This window comes from Postia placenta (genome assembly GCF_002117355.1).
Source record: "Postia placenta MAD-698-R-SB12 unplaced genomic scaffold POSPLAscaffold_9, whole genome shotgun sequence".
NCBI classification, from domain to species: Eukaryota; Fungi; Basidiomycota; class Agaricomycetes; order Polyporales; family Adustoporiaceae; genus Rhodonia; species Rhodonia placenta.
Genome location: NW_020169840.1, coordinates 517,711 through 533,887, shown reverse-complemented (window position 1 = coordinate 533,887; position 16,177 = coordinate 517,711). Strand labels below are relative to the sequence as shown.

General features: G+C 51.6%; 7 protein-coding genes across 7 annotated transcripts; 3 read left to right on the top strand and 4 right to left on the bottom strand.

Annotated features, from left to right (window-relative positions):
- Nucleotides 1-1,213: 1,213 nt before the first annotated feature.
- Nucleotides 1,214-3,218, bottom strand: POSPLADRAFT_1057845 (hypothetical protein; the record flags this gene model as incomplete). The annotated part of the gene is made up of 6 exons (XM_024480961.1): nt 1,214-1,636; nt 1,697-1,876; nt 1,927-2,138; nt 2,191-2,640; nt 2,698-2,840; nt 2,890-3,218. The coding sequence occupies 6 exons, from the start codon at nt 3,216-3,218 to the stop codon at nt 1,214-1,216; spliced, it is 1,737 nt and encodes a 578-aa protein (XP_024337693.1).
- Nucleotides 3,219-4,620: 1,402 nt separating this feature from the next.
- Nucleotides 4,621-6,538, bottom strand: POSPLADRAFT_1145969 (hypothetical protein; the record flags this gene model as incomplete). The annotated part of the gene is made up of 6 exons (XM_024485867.1): nt 4,621-5,043; nt 5,102-5,281; nt 5,333-5,544; nt 5,595-6,044; nt 6,100-6,242; nt 6,291-6,538. 6 exons carry the CDS (start codon nt 6,536-6,538, stop codon nt 4,621-4,623), a joined length of 1,656 nt encoding a protein of 551 aa, XP_024337692.1.
- Nucleotides 6,539-7,056: 518 nt separating this feature from the next.
- POSPLADRAFT_1047219 (hypothetical protein) lies at nt 7,057-8,259 on the top strand (the record flags this gene model as incomplete). Its single annotated transcript, XM_024479229.1, has 6 exons — nt 7,057-7,111; nt 7,283-7,415; nt 7,466-7,565; nt 7,620-7,742; nt 7,828-8,018; nt 8,073-8,259. 6 exons carry the CDS (start codon nt 7,057-7,059, stop codon nt 8,257-8,259), a joined length of 789 nt encoding a protein of 262 aa, XP_024337691.1.
- A 503-nt stretch (nt 8,260-8,762) lies between these two features.
- Nucleotides 8,763-10,142, top strand: POSPLADRAFT_1170624 (hypothetical protein; the record flags this gene model as incomplete). The annotated part of the gene is made up of 3 exons (XM_024488102.1): nt 8,763-8,813; nt 8,865-9,362; nt 9,411-10,142. Coding segments are annotated over exons 2-3 (1,209 nt in total), but the record flags the coding sequence as incomplete, so codon positions are not given.
- Nucleotides 10,143-10,891: 749 nt separating this feature from the next.
- On the bottom strand, nt 10,892-11,939 carry POSPLADRAFT_1070430 (hypothetical protein). Its single transcript, XM_024482398.1, has 2 exons — nt 11,843-11,939; nt 10,892-11,794 (listed from the first exon to the last, which is right to left on the bottom strand). The coding sequence occupies exons 1-2, from the start codon at nt 11,924-11,926 to the stop codon at nt 11,006-11,008; spliced, it is 873 nt and encodes a 290-aa protein (XP_024337689.1). The 5' UTR covers nt 11,927-11,939; the 3' UTR covers nt 10,892-11,005.
- Nucleotides 11,940-12,321: 382 nt separating this feature from the next.
- On the top strand, nt 12,322-12,782 carry POSPLADRAFT_1102385 (hypothetical protein; the record flags this gene model as incomplete). The annotated part of the gene is made up of 2 exons (XM_024483229.1): nt 12,322-12,487; nt 12,742-12,782. Coding segments are annotated over 2 exons (207 nt in total), but the record flags the coding sequence as incomplete, so codon positions are not given.
- A 216-nt stretch (nt 12,783-12,998) lies between these two features.
- On the bottom strand, nt 12,999-15,784 carry POSPLADRAFT_1047217 (hypothetical protein; the record flags this gene model as incomplete). Its single annotated transcript, XM_024479228.1, has 7 exons — nt 12,999-13,418; nt 13,475-13,693; nt 13,820-13,889; nt 14,085-14,524; nt 15,078-15,476; nt 15,539-15,634; nt 15,770-15,784. The coding sequence occupies 7 exons, from the start codon at nt 15,782-15,784 to the stop codon at nt 12,999-13,001; spliced, it is 1,659 nt and encodes a 552-aa protein (XP_024337687.1).
- Between the last annotated feature and the right edge of the window lie 393 nt (nt 15,785-16,177).

Below are 16,177 nucleotides of genomic sequence, written 5' to 3'. Positions count from 1 at the left end.
TACTGGCATCGGCTACACGGATTATCAGATGGCGCGCGCTGAAGTGGTGGATCAGCTCAGCTCGAACCGCAGTATCTCCGCGCACAAGCTTGTCGGCGTTCGACTCGCAGTCGGCAACTTACCTCCCCTGGGAATGCCCTGGGCGGGCGCGCGGCGCACACGCGGCCGTGACGGGACGCCTCGATATGTTCGCCGTTCGCGCACGTGCGCCCGCGTGGCCGGTGTTGAATGCAGTCACGGAGAACCAGCGACGCGAGGGGGCGGCCACCTGAAGGTTCAGGGGTAGGGGGCCCTCCGGCCCTTCTGATAGAACGCACAAAGAGTTCGCCTGTTGGGGTAGTATTCCCTGGAGCGAACTCTCACTGCGGGTCGTCACAGAAGAACTAATGATTAACGTTGAAGGAGTGTCTATGAACGACGTACAGATTAGTGATGCGTCTTGAAAGAATAGAGTGCATTGATCAACAGGTCATCCACCGGAGATGAATCTCAGCAGTACTGTTTCGAGGAGGTTAGCTGGCTCCAGGACTTGACGTCAGCAGAAAGGGCGCTGATGCAGCAACCGAAGCAGAATTCTTCAGCATGGTACAGACACCCTGCCATAGTTGACGTACCCGATAATATTGAGGCCCATAGACTGAATCAGGGCCAAGCCGCTAATACCCATCGACTCAGAACTCCTTCTCATGGGACGGTCAATGGGAGAACCTGAATAGTGGAGGGAACGGATGTCCCAGGAGCTTGTTCCCTTCAGGCGTAATCTATCTAGAGACTTCTGCAGCAACCGCATGGAAACCGAGAATTCACAGCATGGAACGTGGTGATGGTCGATTCACCGTTGCGTACGTCTACTATGAGACTGCGAGAATTTGGTCCCTACAAAGATCAGAGGGAAGAGGCACCAATAAATTGGACCTATCTAAGGACACGGCTCAATATCCATCCTCATTCACGTCACTAGGTCGTTTATGTTGTCGGATGCAGCGAGTCCCTCGCACGGTCGCGCCCACGTGACGGACGCGTCGCTATGAGATACGCGATGGTAGGCGCGACTCGGATCGGATGGCGAGATAAGGATGTTGCACGCGTAATCTCAAACTATACATATCAAATCAAATAACTCCTGTACATTCTCAGATTAACATCTCATTCGAGCAGCTCTGGTAGAAGTCTCACACAGTACTCAGCGCTCGCACCGATAGCCAACATTGCTCTACGCTTTCTCGTCCACATCACCCGCTTGAGACGATCCATCTAGCGACTTGCTATCGGCCTCGGCCAAGAACGCCTGCAGTCCGTCCAGGTTCTTCGGAGCGCCCGTGCGCTCCATGGCCTCCACGAACTCGCGTTGCTCGGTGACAGGAAACATAGCGTGCAAGGCCCAGTAGAATACGAACGCAATCACGAAGCTGAGCACGTAGTTGAGGTTGTAGAGCCGTGTGGCCGTCTGGCTTACGGGGTGGGGCGACACTGCACCAACAAAACCAGTAATACACGGCGCGACGCCGCTGAAAAACGCAGCGAACGCACGCCAGTTCATACCGTAGGTGTACCAGTAAATCGAGCGCTTGTCGCCAATATAGACGTCAGATATTTTGAAGTAGCGCTTCTGGACCACATAATACTGGCTGACCATCTAGAGAAGCCGAGTTAATATCCTGTTTATATACACATAACGTGTAGGGGGCCTTCTCACCAAGCCAGTCATGGGACCGAGGAACACAGAGTAGGCACCCAGAACGTTGAGGAACACGTTTGACGTACTAAGGAGCTGCCATGGGTTGACACATACGGAAACAAGCAGAATGAGGTATGACCCTCGTCGGAGGTTGATATATCTTGGGCAAAGAGCAGCGACATCAACCCCGCTAGCAATCTGTGATCACGTTAGAGATGATATGACTATGCTGATCCGCAGCAACCTACCAGATTTCCAGGGACGTTGATGCCAAGCTGGGTAATAATCCATGCAAGTCCACAGAAAAATGTGGACGCTCGAGATCCAGAGCCGCCACTCTTCTGAGCGGTTAAGAGGAGGATCGGCGGGTTCCATATGGCCTCGCCGTACCGCTCCGTCGTGGCAGCGGTAATGAGAATCCCGCACAAAGCGGTCAAGAAACCGACAGATGGGAAAATGACTAGTATATGGTATCAGACACCGTTACAGGGGAGGTGTCCGCAATGACTTACGAGCTTGCGCAACAATTGCCCGTCGTTCTGGCGCTTTTGCAAAACGCGTGAAGTCGTTGTTGTTGAGGATAGCAGCAGAAATATACCCGATCTGGGCCATGATACCACCGCAAATCGTCCATGCAAGGTCGGTCTTGCTCAGGGCAACGTGTGCAGTGAGCACGCTACTTGCCAGCCCGCCCTTCATCGTCGCCAGGGCCCAGATGAGCATTGCAATCTGGTTGACGAACACGAATACGGCACAACTCTTGAAGAATGTGTTGAGCTTGTGCGGATGAATGTACGCGAGAGGAGCGCAGATAAGCATGAACAATATATAACACATGAACTGTGCGCCGTCCATGCCTGCGCTGGCAGGGAATGGGTTCGGAATGGCATCAATGTGTCCAGGGAAAATTGCGCGTAGGCACACAAGAACACATAGACCGCCGTTCCACGCCTGCACTGCAACTAGGAGAGGGCCTTCAGTGTTCTATCTAGCGTGGAGAGTCGGATAGAGATACTTACACCAGACGACAGCGAGAAGTATCCGGTTCATGAGCGCAAAGTAGCTGCCATTCATGCCCCAAGCGATTCGGACAATGGCTGGGTACCCAATGTGATAGTATGCCCCGGAAGTCGAATTGAGTGTGCAAAAAGTGGCAGAAAATCTGTTTGAAGCTATCAATCTCATGTGACAAGCAATGAGAGGAGCCGTACATGTTCCCGACGATTATGCAGATGACCGCCTGCCACCATTTGAGCCCACTCGCAACGAGCGATGAGCCTGTCTGATAACCAGAGATGTTCATATTGATGAGTATCCACAGCTCAACAAATTGACGTGCGCCCCAAGTCCTGCGGGGCAAATCAACAGGCATAAGGTCATGGTTATGCCACCGGTCGGCTTTTCGTCCTTCTTGGTGAGGGACCTCCAAGCTCTTCAAGATGCGATGTCTGAGACCCATACTCGACGTCTCTGTCGTACGCAAGGGTTGAGTTGAGTCTGCTAGTGTTACACAGCCCACCCACGGCAGCCCGTTCGCCATTTGAAGGACCTGTGAGCATATAGAAGAACCCAACAACAATACCTATTGTCTGTTGTGACCAGTGATATGAGGCGATAAGGGCGAAGATGGAGTTGCATAGAAGAACTGCCAAGCTGTTCGTCTTCCATCAGTTCAGGCTCCGCCCTTATCATATACATGGGACATACCTCGAATATTTTGCATCGCATGTTCTGGCGAATGGGTCTGTGTGCGAGGGATGGGTAACAAACTTTGACAACGAGCACATACAAGCACATTCACGAAGCAGCGAATGTGGCGCCTTCGTGACAGCTTTCCAATAGGCCTGAAAGAACGGGGAGCGCATGTTTCGATGAGAGGTCGGCGGGCAGTCGTCATTAGATAGAGTGATATCTCGTCCTGATACTGGACGCAGGGGATTACACGCACATCGCGCCTACCGATCATGTATATGCATCCATATCCGCGTGTTCCTTCACGGGTGCCCGGACACCCTATAGGCTTTTGGCATCACAGTATTATCAAACAACGACAAGCCACGCGCTGGGGCGTGAAACAGCTCGTGCAATAAAACATTCACGCTCGAACGTGTCAGTTGTCTGCGACAAAAATCAGAAAAAAACACAAGCCCTTGAGAACGACCCGAGCAGATGCGCGATACATATTGTCATCGGCACGTCTCAGTATTCCTTCCCGCGACCGGTGAATGCAGTCCCGGAGAGCCGAAACCCCGAGGAGGCAGCTGCGTGAAGGTTCAGGGGCGAAGAGCCTGTGGGCCTTTTTGGCGAAAGGACGGGAAATTGTGAGTTTGCCCGTTGGTTCCATCAGAGATTCAGTGACATCTCACATGATTGACTATGAGGATGGTGTACTCACGGAAGTATGAGTAGTCTTCAACTGACACGTTAGCTCGGGTGTCCTTGTTCGTCCATGATATCAATAACCTGCCATCGTCCACTTCTTCATAAGGCGATGAACACTCACTTAGAGAGGTATTAATTGACATGCCCTTCTCCTCGAAATGCGGCAATGCGTAGGGCTGATGAGTGACATAGCTGCGCATACCACGTTTTCGTGGCTTAGAGCCAGGTCTGTCGAAGTCAATGGCTGGTCACAGTGAAAGGGTTTACACGACGATATCAAAGCACCACTTCTGATCACCAGATGCAATAAAACACTCGCCGTCGCGTGCAGGTGGAAAACGCGCTGTCGATTCAGATATCCCGAATAACCGCGGCTCACCGCCGAGATATACATAGGCGTTGCGCATGGAGTGATTGCTAGGTAACTACGAAAACATGAAACAATCTAGTTTTATTCTGTACCTGCAATGCGTTTCAGGTCAGTGTCATTTTGTGGCAGCACTGCCAATATGCAAGGCGCCTCAAACAGTGCTAGCAACTCACACATAATCAAAGTCATCCTACGCCTTCTCGTCCACATTTTCTGGTTGCGACATCTCGCCTATCGACTTGCTGTCGGTCTCGGCCAAGAACGCCTGTAAGCCATCGAGGTTCTTCGGAGCGCCCGCGCGCTCCATCGCCTCTATGAATTCGCGCTGCTCAAGAACGGGGAACACGACGTGCAAGGCCCAGTTGATAAGGAATGCGATCGTGAACCCGAGCACGTAGTTGATGTCGTAAAGCCGCGAGGCTGCCTTGCTTACAGTGTGGGGTGACACTGCACCAACAAAGCCGGTGATGCATGGTGCGACGCCACTAAAGAACGCGACGAAGGCACGCCAGTTCACACCGTAGGTGTACCAGTAAATTGAGCGCTTGTCGCCGATGTAAACGTCGGAAATCTTGAAGTAGCGCTTCTGGATCATGTAGTATTGGCTGACCATCTGAACGGTAGGTCAGTATCACTGGTACAGGGCATGTAACATCAAAAGAATGTGTCACCAAACCAGTCATTGGGCTGAGGAAGACGGAGTAGGCCCCAAGGACATTGAGGAAGACACTCGATGTGCTGAGCAGCTGCCATGGGTTGACACAGATCGAAATGAGAAGAATAAGATACGCTCCCCGTCGCAGATTAATATATCTCGGCAACAAGGCAGCCACATCTACACCGCCGGCAATCTGTGGTCGTCTCAGTAGGAAGAATGACTACGTCAACAGTATATAACGTACCAGATTACCAGGCACGTTGATGCCAATCTGTGAGACGATCCACGCAAACCCGCAGAAAAACGTGGAAGCGCGCGATCCAGAACCTCCAGCCTGCTGAGCGGCCAAGAGAAGCAACGGTGGATTCCAGATCGCCTCGCCATATCGCTCGGTTGTGGCAGCAGTGATAAGTATCCCGAACAGACCCGTTATGAACGAAGTGCACGGGAATGTGACTAGGATACGCAATCAGTTGTCTTGTCGTCCATTTGTAACTGTGCCTTACCAGCTTGCGAAATAATCGCCCGCCGTTCAGGTGTTGTTGCAAAACGCGTGAAATCATTGTCATTAAGGATACCAGCAGCGATAGACCCAATCTGCGCCATTATGCCACTGCAAATAGTCCACGCGAGATCCGTCTTGCTCAGGGCGACGTCCGTCGTGAGTGCGCTTCCTGCCAACCCGCCCTTCATCGTCGCCAGTGCCCAGATAAGCATTGCAATCTGGTTGATGAGCACGATGACCGAGCAGATCTTGAAGAACGTATTGAGCTTGTGCGGGTGGATATACGTGAGCGGCACACAAATCAACATGAACAATATATAGCACATGAACTGCGCGCCGTCCATGCCAGTGCTGGCGGGGAACGGGTTCGGAATCGCGTCGATGTGTCCGGGGAAGATTGCGCGCAGGCAGACGAGCACACACAGTCCACCGTTCCATGCCTGCACAGCGACTGCATAGAATGTGTTGGCTGCGCGTATGGTTTCAGAAGGCTACATTGTACTCACACCAGACGACGGAGAGCAAGATCCGATTCACGAGCGCGAAGTAACTCCCATTCATGCCCCATGCAATTCTCACGATAGCCGGGTACCCAATATGATAGTACGCCCCAGAAGTCGAGTTCAGTGTGCAAAACGTGACAGCCAGTCTAGGCGCAATCAGCTTGCCGTACGGTATGCGAACGAGAGACTCGTACAAGTTCCCAAAGATGATGCAAATGACCGCCTGCCACCATTTCAAACCACTCGCGACGAGAGAGGAACCGGTCTGATATCCTGCGATATTCATGTTCACAAGAATCCAGAGTTCGACGAACTGACGCGCGCCCCATGTCCTGCGCGGCGGGTCGACAGGCATTAGGTCATGGTTGTGCCACCGGTCGGCCTCCCGTTCTTCCTGGTTAGGCACCTCCAGGCTCTTCAGGATGCGATGTCTGAGAGCCATTATTGACGTTGGGAGTCGTGCACCTCAGACAAGATCGAGGGTCTGCGAGGGTCGTACGAGTCGTACGAGTTGTCCATGCCGATCTTCCCAGCATTTTATGGCTTCCTGAGCGTATCAACAGCGGCCCGTACGCATGAGGCGCAGTGGTATCGGATGATAAGTATCAGGCGCGATACATGGCGGGCTACACAGAAGAACCGCTAGACTGCTGTACTTCCATCAGTTGGAATCCACCGTAGGCCCTTATCGTACGCAGCACATACCATATATTCCTACCCCATCCTCAACCTGCTCCTTTTCAGCAGGCTCAACGAACCAGTGTGCCAAGCGTGCCTAACACGCCCATAGTTTTATTGACCGCACAGACGGCGTAGTGTCTCGCCGACGCCGACGTTTGCAAGAACATTCACCATACAGATAGTGTTGCCAACGTCATGGTCGTAGTAGGAGGAAGAAGAGATCGATGCTAGAGATCACCATCACTGCCGCCGGAAAGCTCTCGGCCGTCACTCTTCCTCATGCACCGTCGTCTCTTGGCCACTTGCCCTCTTCAGAGAAACCTCCAAGCTCGAGGTTCGAACAAACCAGGCTTGTCTACCTCGCGAGCGATATCTTTCACGTCTCCGTGTCTCTGGGCAGAGCCACCTCAATCATCGTCACCCGCTCCGGCCTCTGTCGACAAGGGGAAGCAAAAAGCGGACGCAGATTCAGCGTCCAACTCCCAAAATGTCACAGCTAACACAGAGGATGCGCCTTTACCTCTTCTGCAACGACCTCCCGGTGTCCGGGAGCGACCGACGACTGAACGCAAGACATGGGCCCAGACGCGAGACGAGCTGATGGACCAGGAGAAGAGGATGGAAAAGAGGCGACATCTGTGCGCATACTCTGGATTATCACGCGTCTCAAAGCTCACAAATACTCCAGAGTCAAGGAGGCGACGAAGGGTTACTTTACGGACCTGAATGCCACGCGACGCCATGGTGGCAAGACGTGGATCGCACCAAAAGTCATGATTCGAGAGGATGTCCGTGTCCTCACGCATTCCCGCATCTTGTGGCGCTGACCATAACCTTGGCAGAAAGCCTTGTACTTTCCGGATATCTCTGGCACCACACTGAGCTCGAAAGCAGAGGTGCACACGACCAGTCTCTGTACTGGCAAGGTGTCTGTCATTGCGATGCTGTCTACCAGAGTTTCCGAGGTACGTGGCTTGTCTCATGAACGCAAGCGACACGCCTAACGCACTATCCGTTCTACCGTTCTGTCTCGTATTGTACCATAAACAGTTTCAAACGGCTAATTTCACGAAGCCGACGCACGGAGAGTTCGCTTCGCACCCATCGTACCAATATATCCAGATAAACCTACAGGAGAACTTACTAAAGTCACTCCTCGTATCTCTCTTCACGGCCGGTATACGCCGCAGTATACCGAACGAGCTCTGGGACACCTATCTCGTCAGTAGCCAAAATATGGAGTATGTCATGCCGCTCTTCGTCCGCTCTCTTACGCTGAACTGATCTGTGTCTAGCTATCTTCGCGACGATTTAGGCATGACAAACCGTCATGTTGGTTACGTCTATCTCGTCGACGAGCAGTGTAGAGTGCGATGGGCAGGCTGTGCGGACCCGATGCCTGAGGAAGTGGAGGCCCTTCGGGTGTGCACGAGTGTTCTACTTAATAGACATTCAAAGAGTGTGAAGCAGCCGCAGCCTTAGTGTCCTCACGTCCAAATGTGCTAAACAAAGCTGCTTCGGTAATTCTTTGTTCAGGTTGTTGAAAGCGGATACTCTTGCGGTATGTGTCGAATGAATGACTCTTCCGGCAGCCGGTATCAACGTATCGCTCTGGTATGTAGCGATTGCTTCGCCTCGTGAAGCTGAGCGAATTCGCCTGTCCACGCTGAGACCTGGATCTCGGCCTCGCACTTCTAAAATGACCCGAACCCCGGATTCCTGAGCAATGATTGCTTTTCGTTGCTCAGAAATCATCCGAAGGTTCGCTGTTTGGCTCAATGCTTTATTTGACTCGACTTGGTGTGGATGGTCAATATCACCCAGTTCAGATTCTACATTACCTATGCGTGAGGCCCACCCCACCCTTTGGTAGAGTGTGCTACGTAATGTACATGGCACGTTGTTCATTGTACTCACACGAGCGCAGAGGCGCTCATGCGGGTGTAGAAGCTTGTGCTTCGGCTGCGCAATAGGTTGATACTACAGTGCAGTCGTCTGCAGTGGACGTAGATTCAAAGCCATCTCTCTTTTCATCGGTGAGTTGGTCTCCTATGATAGAGTTTTGTGTTCCTCACTAGTACCGAAAGATATCCGACACTGATATCGAGATGTCGTCGGATGATCAAGACACAGACTCTATCCGGACGCACAGTCCACCACCAGCATCGGGTCCAGTAACAACAACTTCCCCCTTCAACAGCATCGATGCCGACCTGATTCTGCGCTCGTCGGACCAAGTCGAATTCCAAATCCATCGCTACGCTATGACAATGGCATCCCCTGTCTTTCAGGATGTCCTCTCCCTTCCTCAGCCAGCTGACACTCTGAACGGACCTCCTGTGGTAGACTTACCGGAAGACAGCCGCACACTCTACACCATTCTCCGCATCTGCTATCCCGTACTTGATCCCAAGATCGATACGATCGAACTCGCGCGTTCTGTCTTGGATGCCGCATTGAAGTACGACATGGTCGTCGTGGTCGATTACTGCAAGCGAGCTCTTCGCAGTCTTGCGAAGTCTCAACCACTGCGGGTGTATGCCATTGCCTGTACGATCGGAGCAGAAACGACGGCCAGGCTGGCTGTTCGTGAAATTGTTGCGCACGCCCCAGACAACATATTGGGGCAGGAGGCCGGTGCCTATGCCAAGTGGTTGGAGGGTCTCTCAAATCAAAGGGTCGCTGAGTTCGAGGATATGTCAGCTGGATGTTATTTCCGACTGATGTTATATTGTCGGTCCTCTCGTCCGGAGCTTTTCAGCTTCTGTCATGGGGAGCGTATATCAACCACCAGCCCCGAAGCCTGCGGTAATGCTTCATCCGAAGAAGTCTTGCGCACAGCACCCTTCCCATTCGATAATCCTGCCGCCGGCGTTATCATCCTGACCAAGGACAAGATGCAATTTCATGTCTCCGAGTCTATTCTTATCCTAGCCTCTCCCGTCTTCAAAGAGATGTTGCACACCAACTCCAACTCAGAGCAGCGCACGCTCGAGGTCGACGACGATAGCGACACCATACGATGCATCCTGTTATTTTGTTACCCGTTTGGCATACCCGAGACGGTAGCCATCGAAGCCGTCCCAGCCGTGTTGCGCGCCGCCGATAAATATCAAGTCGAGAGGGCAAAATGGTTCCTACGCAAACAATGGGAAATGTTCGCGTCTGAGCCGTTGCGCGCGTACCTACTAGCTGCTGCTACTGGCTGGAAGGAAGAAGCTGGCATCGCAGCTCGGGCTCTTCTGGAGGTTACCACCCGCGATTTGCAGGACAGATACGTTAAAGAATTGGAACGAGCCTCTGCAAGCTCTTACATTCGCCTCCTCGAATATCGTGAGAAGTGCATAGAGGTGACCTGTAGCCGCACGGCTTCGTGTCGAAAATGGCTTACGACACGTGATCCTCGCTTGAAGCATATCCTCGGATGCTTCGTTTGCTATTGCGATGACGACGCAAGCTCCATTCATGGACGAGGAGTATGTTCATGGATTGCGTACTACACGAACATGGTCTCGAACAGCTTCAAAGATCCATCCCAACCTATGCCCGCGATGTTTTCCCCGCGTTTCTTCAGCAGTACAACATGTTTTCGTGCGTGTCAGTCGCATGCTAGTGAAGCTTCACTCCTCCACGCTGCTTTCGCGGACGAATTGAATGTCACTATCGATGAAGTGAGTCTCAGAGACCTGAAGCGGAATGACTCTGCAGTCCTCACCCACCTTCTCTAGGTCAGTAATACGTTTTTCCCAGAGCCGCTTTGATAAGCTTCGCCCACCAACTGCGCGGTGGCGCCATGGACTATTGACTCTACGTGAGCACTATGCTAGTGCTTGCGTGTCTCGTCAATAGGTCTCTGTATGGCTTTAAGCCGTGTAGCTATATCAAGAAGCTGTAATGACTCGAATCTTCCATGCTGGTTTGGAGTAATCACTGTTGCTCATCGCCTTCAATGCGCCTCATGTACACGAGACAGTTCACTGCTTAGACTCAGTGTTCAGAGTAACGTGGTCACGTGTGTCGTGTACATAGAGAGGAATCGTGCAGCCATTCGCGTCCTGCTTTTTGGACCTCAAGAGACATGACTCAGTACAGTCGGCCTAATCAACATTGGAAACCCAGTGAAGCCCAGATGATATTGATCCAGGCTCTATATCGGATGTATAGCTATATACGTTGGTTTAAACTTTATAATTTGGCGTACATGTGGAAACCATTTCATCGGACTGATTTACGCTCCCTCGACCTCTCGCCTGAGCGCTTCCGCCATTTCGCCTAGACTCCTAAACTTGAACGTTGCCCTTGACCCCTCTACTTCGTTCTTTCCAATGACAGAGCCCTCTCGATTGACCCACGCCGTCGCCAGCCCGATCTTATGCGAAGGCGCAATGTCCGCCTCCACGCTGTTCGCGACGACGATCACCTCGTGGCTCTTGAAGCCCAGGTCCTCCTCGATGCGGCGCAGCGCGTACGCACGCGCCTTGGGGTCGGGCTTGTACGCGCCCGCGTCTTCGGCGGTATACACCGCCGTAAACGCAAAGTTGCGCGCCTCCGGCGGCCCCCCGAGCACGCGCTGCGTCGCGGAGAATGAGGCGCGGTCGACGTTGGAGAGGACGGTCAGCTTGAAGTGCTGGCTCAGGTACGCGAGAGCGGGAATCGTATCGGGGAAGACGGGCCATTGCGCGATGCTCTGCCCAAACGCAGTGTGGGGGTCGACTTCGCCGGCCCCCTCTGCGGATGCAGACGAGCCGACGCTCGTGCTTCCTGCCTCCTTCAAGTCTGTCTCAACCGTGGCCTCAGTGCCCCCTGCCGTGGGTTCTGGTGGTCTGGGCTTGCCGTGCAGGCGCGCATCCAGCTCTGCGTGGGTACGCGCCAGTAGCTCGCTGTACCGCATCTCTGGATAACGCGCTTGCAGCTCGGTCTCGACGCTCTCGAAGGCGTCCAAGATCTCGGCTTTGGACTTCAGTGATGTACCCGCAACGATCGGCTCGAGCGCCTTCAATATCCCGGTCTCCCAGTCCTGTGCAGGGTCAAACAGTGATCTGATAGGCAGATGCGTACGACATACCATCAGCGTGCCATAGACATCGAAAGTAAGGACCTTGTGCTGCAAAAGCTTGGCGTTCTGGCCAGCACCGTTTCCTCCCCACATGGTTTGTTCGTGCTGTATGTCTGTGCCAGCTGAAAGCCGGGAAATTTGTGAGCAGTGCGACTGCTCCCGGTCTCATTTATACAAAGTCACAGTCGCCCAATCATGCCGCGGAGTATACAATCGATCACAGCGGCGTCTTCATTTGAGTCATGAGAAGCGATATTGCAGAGCCGTGATGGCGTTCAAGGATAAGGAGATGCGCGTGCTTTGAATGATGTCAGCGATTCACTGTGGGGGTACTGTACCGACGGGACAGCCGCTGATGAATACACGGAGACTGAAGTATCTCCCTATGACGGAGATCGAAGTGTCTCCGGCATGGGGAGATATCTCCGGCGTCTAAGAGATATTTCTCTGAGGGGGCGCTTAGCTCCCTGAACGGAAATTCTATCACGTGCAGTGCGAGAGAAATACCCAAGTCACGTGCACTTGCCGCTTTGGGTGGTGACCAAGATTTTGTCTCGTATAGTATCGGGGAGTTTCATTATGGCCAGTTTTCGGCCTCTAATGGAAATATATTTATCATGGCCAGCGCCGGAAAAGGCAGGAGGGTGCGGGAAAGTATGTAAAAAGCGAGTTTCTAACCCTAATCTGAGTTAGCTTGATTTGGCAGCAACTCAGATTAGATAATGAGAAAGGACCGGACTTCACCGAAAGCCGATGAAGAGATCGGGCGATGGTGATCCAGTCACGTGATCGCCCAAAGGGGACACAAATAATTTGAAGCAAGCGCCCCGCGGTGGAAAATTGATGGAGGTGTCTCCACATGCCGGAGATATCTCCCCATGCTGGAGACACTTTGATCTCCGTCATAGGGAGATACTTCAGTCTCCGTGTATTCATCAGCGGCTGTCCCATACCGACTCGACCTAGTGTTCAGTCATGGGTCACAGGCACCTCTGAACAAGGCTGGGAGTTCATTTGTCACGGTCACGGCGAGTTTTGAACTCGGTGCAATGTATTTTGTCACGGTGGCGAAAAACTCGGGTTTTTCGCCCGTTCAACCTGCAAAGCGGCCTTATAGACCATTCGTAATGTATATAGAGTATGTACAATGACTTGTATTCTAAAATTAGGCCATTTTGCACCTCTTTTGGAGTTGATCTCCAACTATTTCGAGATCCCGAGGGGCTGTGAACTGCAAACCATCATGATTGAGCTGCTCGATCGCAGCGCAAGCTGAAAGGCTGCCGTCCATGTTTAGTATGTACCCAAACAGCGCCATCTTGCTCCCAGCGTGAATGTGGTCGACAACTTTGCTGAAAGGAATGGATGCATCATCAATTAGCTCGTCCATCTCATCCATGAAAAGAGGTTCGTCAGCGTTGGCCCCGGCAGCATGCTGAGCTTCACTTCCATATCCACACACCAGCTGCCATACATCAGGTTCATTCTGCTCGATATTTCGAAGCAACTGGAGCGCTGCATGGCTGGTCAGGCTCTGGTGCGAAAGATTATATGGCTTGTCTTCAATCTGGCAGAGTTCGAAAGCCTGTAATTCAATGGGCAATTCTCAGCACAAACTATGCACATAGAGGTCAAGCATACCTTCTTAACAATCTCCGGCTTGTTAACTGCACGATATGCATCTACAAGCCATCCGACACTTCGATCACGAAGTGTTCCCAGTGTCATGTCGACTTTCATCTGTGGGTCACTACCTCCCGGCTTGTTCTTTATTTGGTCCAGTGCCTCCGCAACCAGATCTGCATGTTGCGCCTGTCGGATTACGTGCTTCAGAGGCTGTTGGATCCCCGTGTCGCATGGCTGAAACAACCCGGTACATCCTCCGGGAACATATTCACGATGGATCCATGGGTGAGTCAAGTCAAGCCAGGTTGTGAATTCCTTTCCATGATGAACTGACCACACATCAAGTTGCAGAATGCATACCTGGTCATCCGGGAGGTGTAGACTTTCCTTTTGCCGCATGAAATACAGCACAAGGATATTGTCAACATAGCTACACATCAGGGGAAAGGTTGACCAGTATGTCCTCATCATAGAAGGCTCGAAATGAAAGCCCAGTTCATCTGCATCCTTGCGTTGTCGAGCGTCCTTGCTCGGAAGGACTTGTGATGTCTTCCCTTCCCATATGACCTGAAAGGGAAGCATCTCACCACTTGCCGAGATGCCAACGAGCACAGTGAACACTCACTTCTCGTCATTCCCCACGGATGCAACCTGATTGCTCCTGATCTTCTTGAATGTCTTTCTCATAGACATTAAGAGCTGAACATTTGTCTGGTCAATATTGACATGGCATGCTGAAGGGATACCATAGTCACGAATCTTTCGTGCCTGCCGTGCGAATGAAACCAGACACTGTTGCATAGCATCTGCTGGTATCTTTTGTGCTGATCGAGTTGGTTTCCTAGGGCCCCAGTCCATCTCCTTCTTGAGAAATGTCCGCATGAAATGGTCGCTACACTTGAAGGTGACCCCTTTGCGAACCGGAGCCGTGAGGAGCTCTGGTGCAGCATTCTTGATATGAGCAACCATGATAGCATGGGCGGTAAGTAAGCTAACAGGGATGCCTTTCTTTTGTAATGCAGATAGCTCGCTGACAATGGACTTGACCACATCAGGGCAGGCTAACTAGAAACACCATAGCAAAGTGAGTAAATGGCTTTCTGCATTCAGTCATGAGCTTATGAGGACACCGAGGCGTGTTGATGATGCCTTCTTGTTCATGCTCTCAGCATGCACCCATTCAAGGATACTCTCTTTCCACTGAGGACCTGCGTACAAAGGATGCTTGATAATGCGACCAATCACCTGCGAAGTGATTGTGCTGAAGTCAGTGGGATTCCGTGTTCATAAAATGTGTGCTATCACAGTCAGTTGCATCTGATAGCCCGCAGCCAAGGCAGCTGATACAATTTGTGACCAGAGTAGGGGATGCTGCCAGTTTGTTGTTCGTGCACACATTTCCTCGTGCTTTCGTTTGGGGCCATGTGTATGTTTAGTGTCCTTCTCCTTGTGCAGCTCGTTCAAGATGTTGCATCGTGGCCTTGAAATCTGTGCAAGGCTGACTGCATGATTCAGCATACACATGTTGTCTGCTTCGGATGTGAGTTCTTGATATTTTGATTGCTTTCATCACTCATCAGCTGCCCATTAATCATGTATTGACAAATAACAGGCATACCTTCTTCAGCTTGCCATCAGCATCCCTGACTCCCTCTGCAATCTCCTTCAGCTTCTGCTTTACCCTACTCTTTTGCTTCCGGGCTCGAGCAAGCTCCCTCTGTCGCTCAACTTTCTTGATCGCCTGTGCCATTCTCCGGTGTGCTAACTCCTCCCTGTGCTTGTGCTTATGGTCTGCCTCTTCACGTAAGTGTTGTTGATGCTGCTCCCGACTGCAACGGCTGAAGAATAAGGTTAGAGCAGTCTGTTTGACGTCCAGAGGTGCAGACAACTGCATGCTTGTGTTGTCGACAGGTATGGGGAGTATTTTCTGTTCCATGAAATAATCCGCAGGCTGAATTGCAGGCGAAACTGCGCTCCGAATATGCAACATGAGCTCTGCCGATGCAGGCTGTCTGACCTGATGTAGTGAGTTCTCATAAGCAGTGGATCACTCCAAAACATGCTATTAACCACTCTTACCTTAGCAAGATGGATGTTTACAATTGCGAGGTATTCTTGAATACGCAAGGTATGTTTTCTCCATGGTGTCCAGAGAGGATTGCCGAATATGCAGTGCTAAATGATATTGGCAGTAATAATACTGCAGGAAAAGGAATCATCTTGCTCCCCATGTGGTAACTGAAACATTTATCTTTCTGTTCTATCTCTTGTACTACTAGCGCCCATACTGGTGCCTGTCTTAGCGCTCACCCGCAGGTTGAACATTATGTAGCTTACATAATGGGGTCTGTGTGCACTTCGTGCCTGGTATCGTACCACTACGTTTCTTTCTTTACTAACACGACCACACAGATACAGTGGTCCGTGTGTAGCCGGTACTTGTATAACTAGTTGTACCATTAGTCGGTCGAACCCTAAGTTCGACCTAGTTATTCATTCAAGTCTCTGCTCCTCTTCACTTGGGGTAGTGGTCATTCTCGACTTCCTCGCTTGATCTTCAGGACAACGCACTGTCCATAAGTCCTCACTCATCATCTACGAGTCAGGCATCAATATAGGAGTATAGACCGTTGTATCAAAAGGTCGAACTTTCTAAGCTATGTTCCTAGTTTTACCTAGTCGAACATCTCATCCACCATTACATCGAACAACGCAGTC

What these genes read in the sequence shown, in the direction of transcription:
- POSPLADRAFT_1070430 (XM_024482398.1), bottom strand. Translation starts at nt 11,926, where the DNA reads ATGTGGGGAGGAAACGGTGCTGGCCAGAACGCCAAGCTTTTGCAGCAC. An exon ending in ATGTCTATGGCACGCTGATG is followed by an intron (nt 11,795 to 11,842) that starts GTATGTCGTACG and finishes GACCCTGCACAG; the next exon opens with GACTGGGAGACCGGGATATT.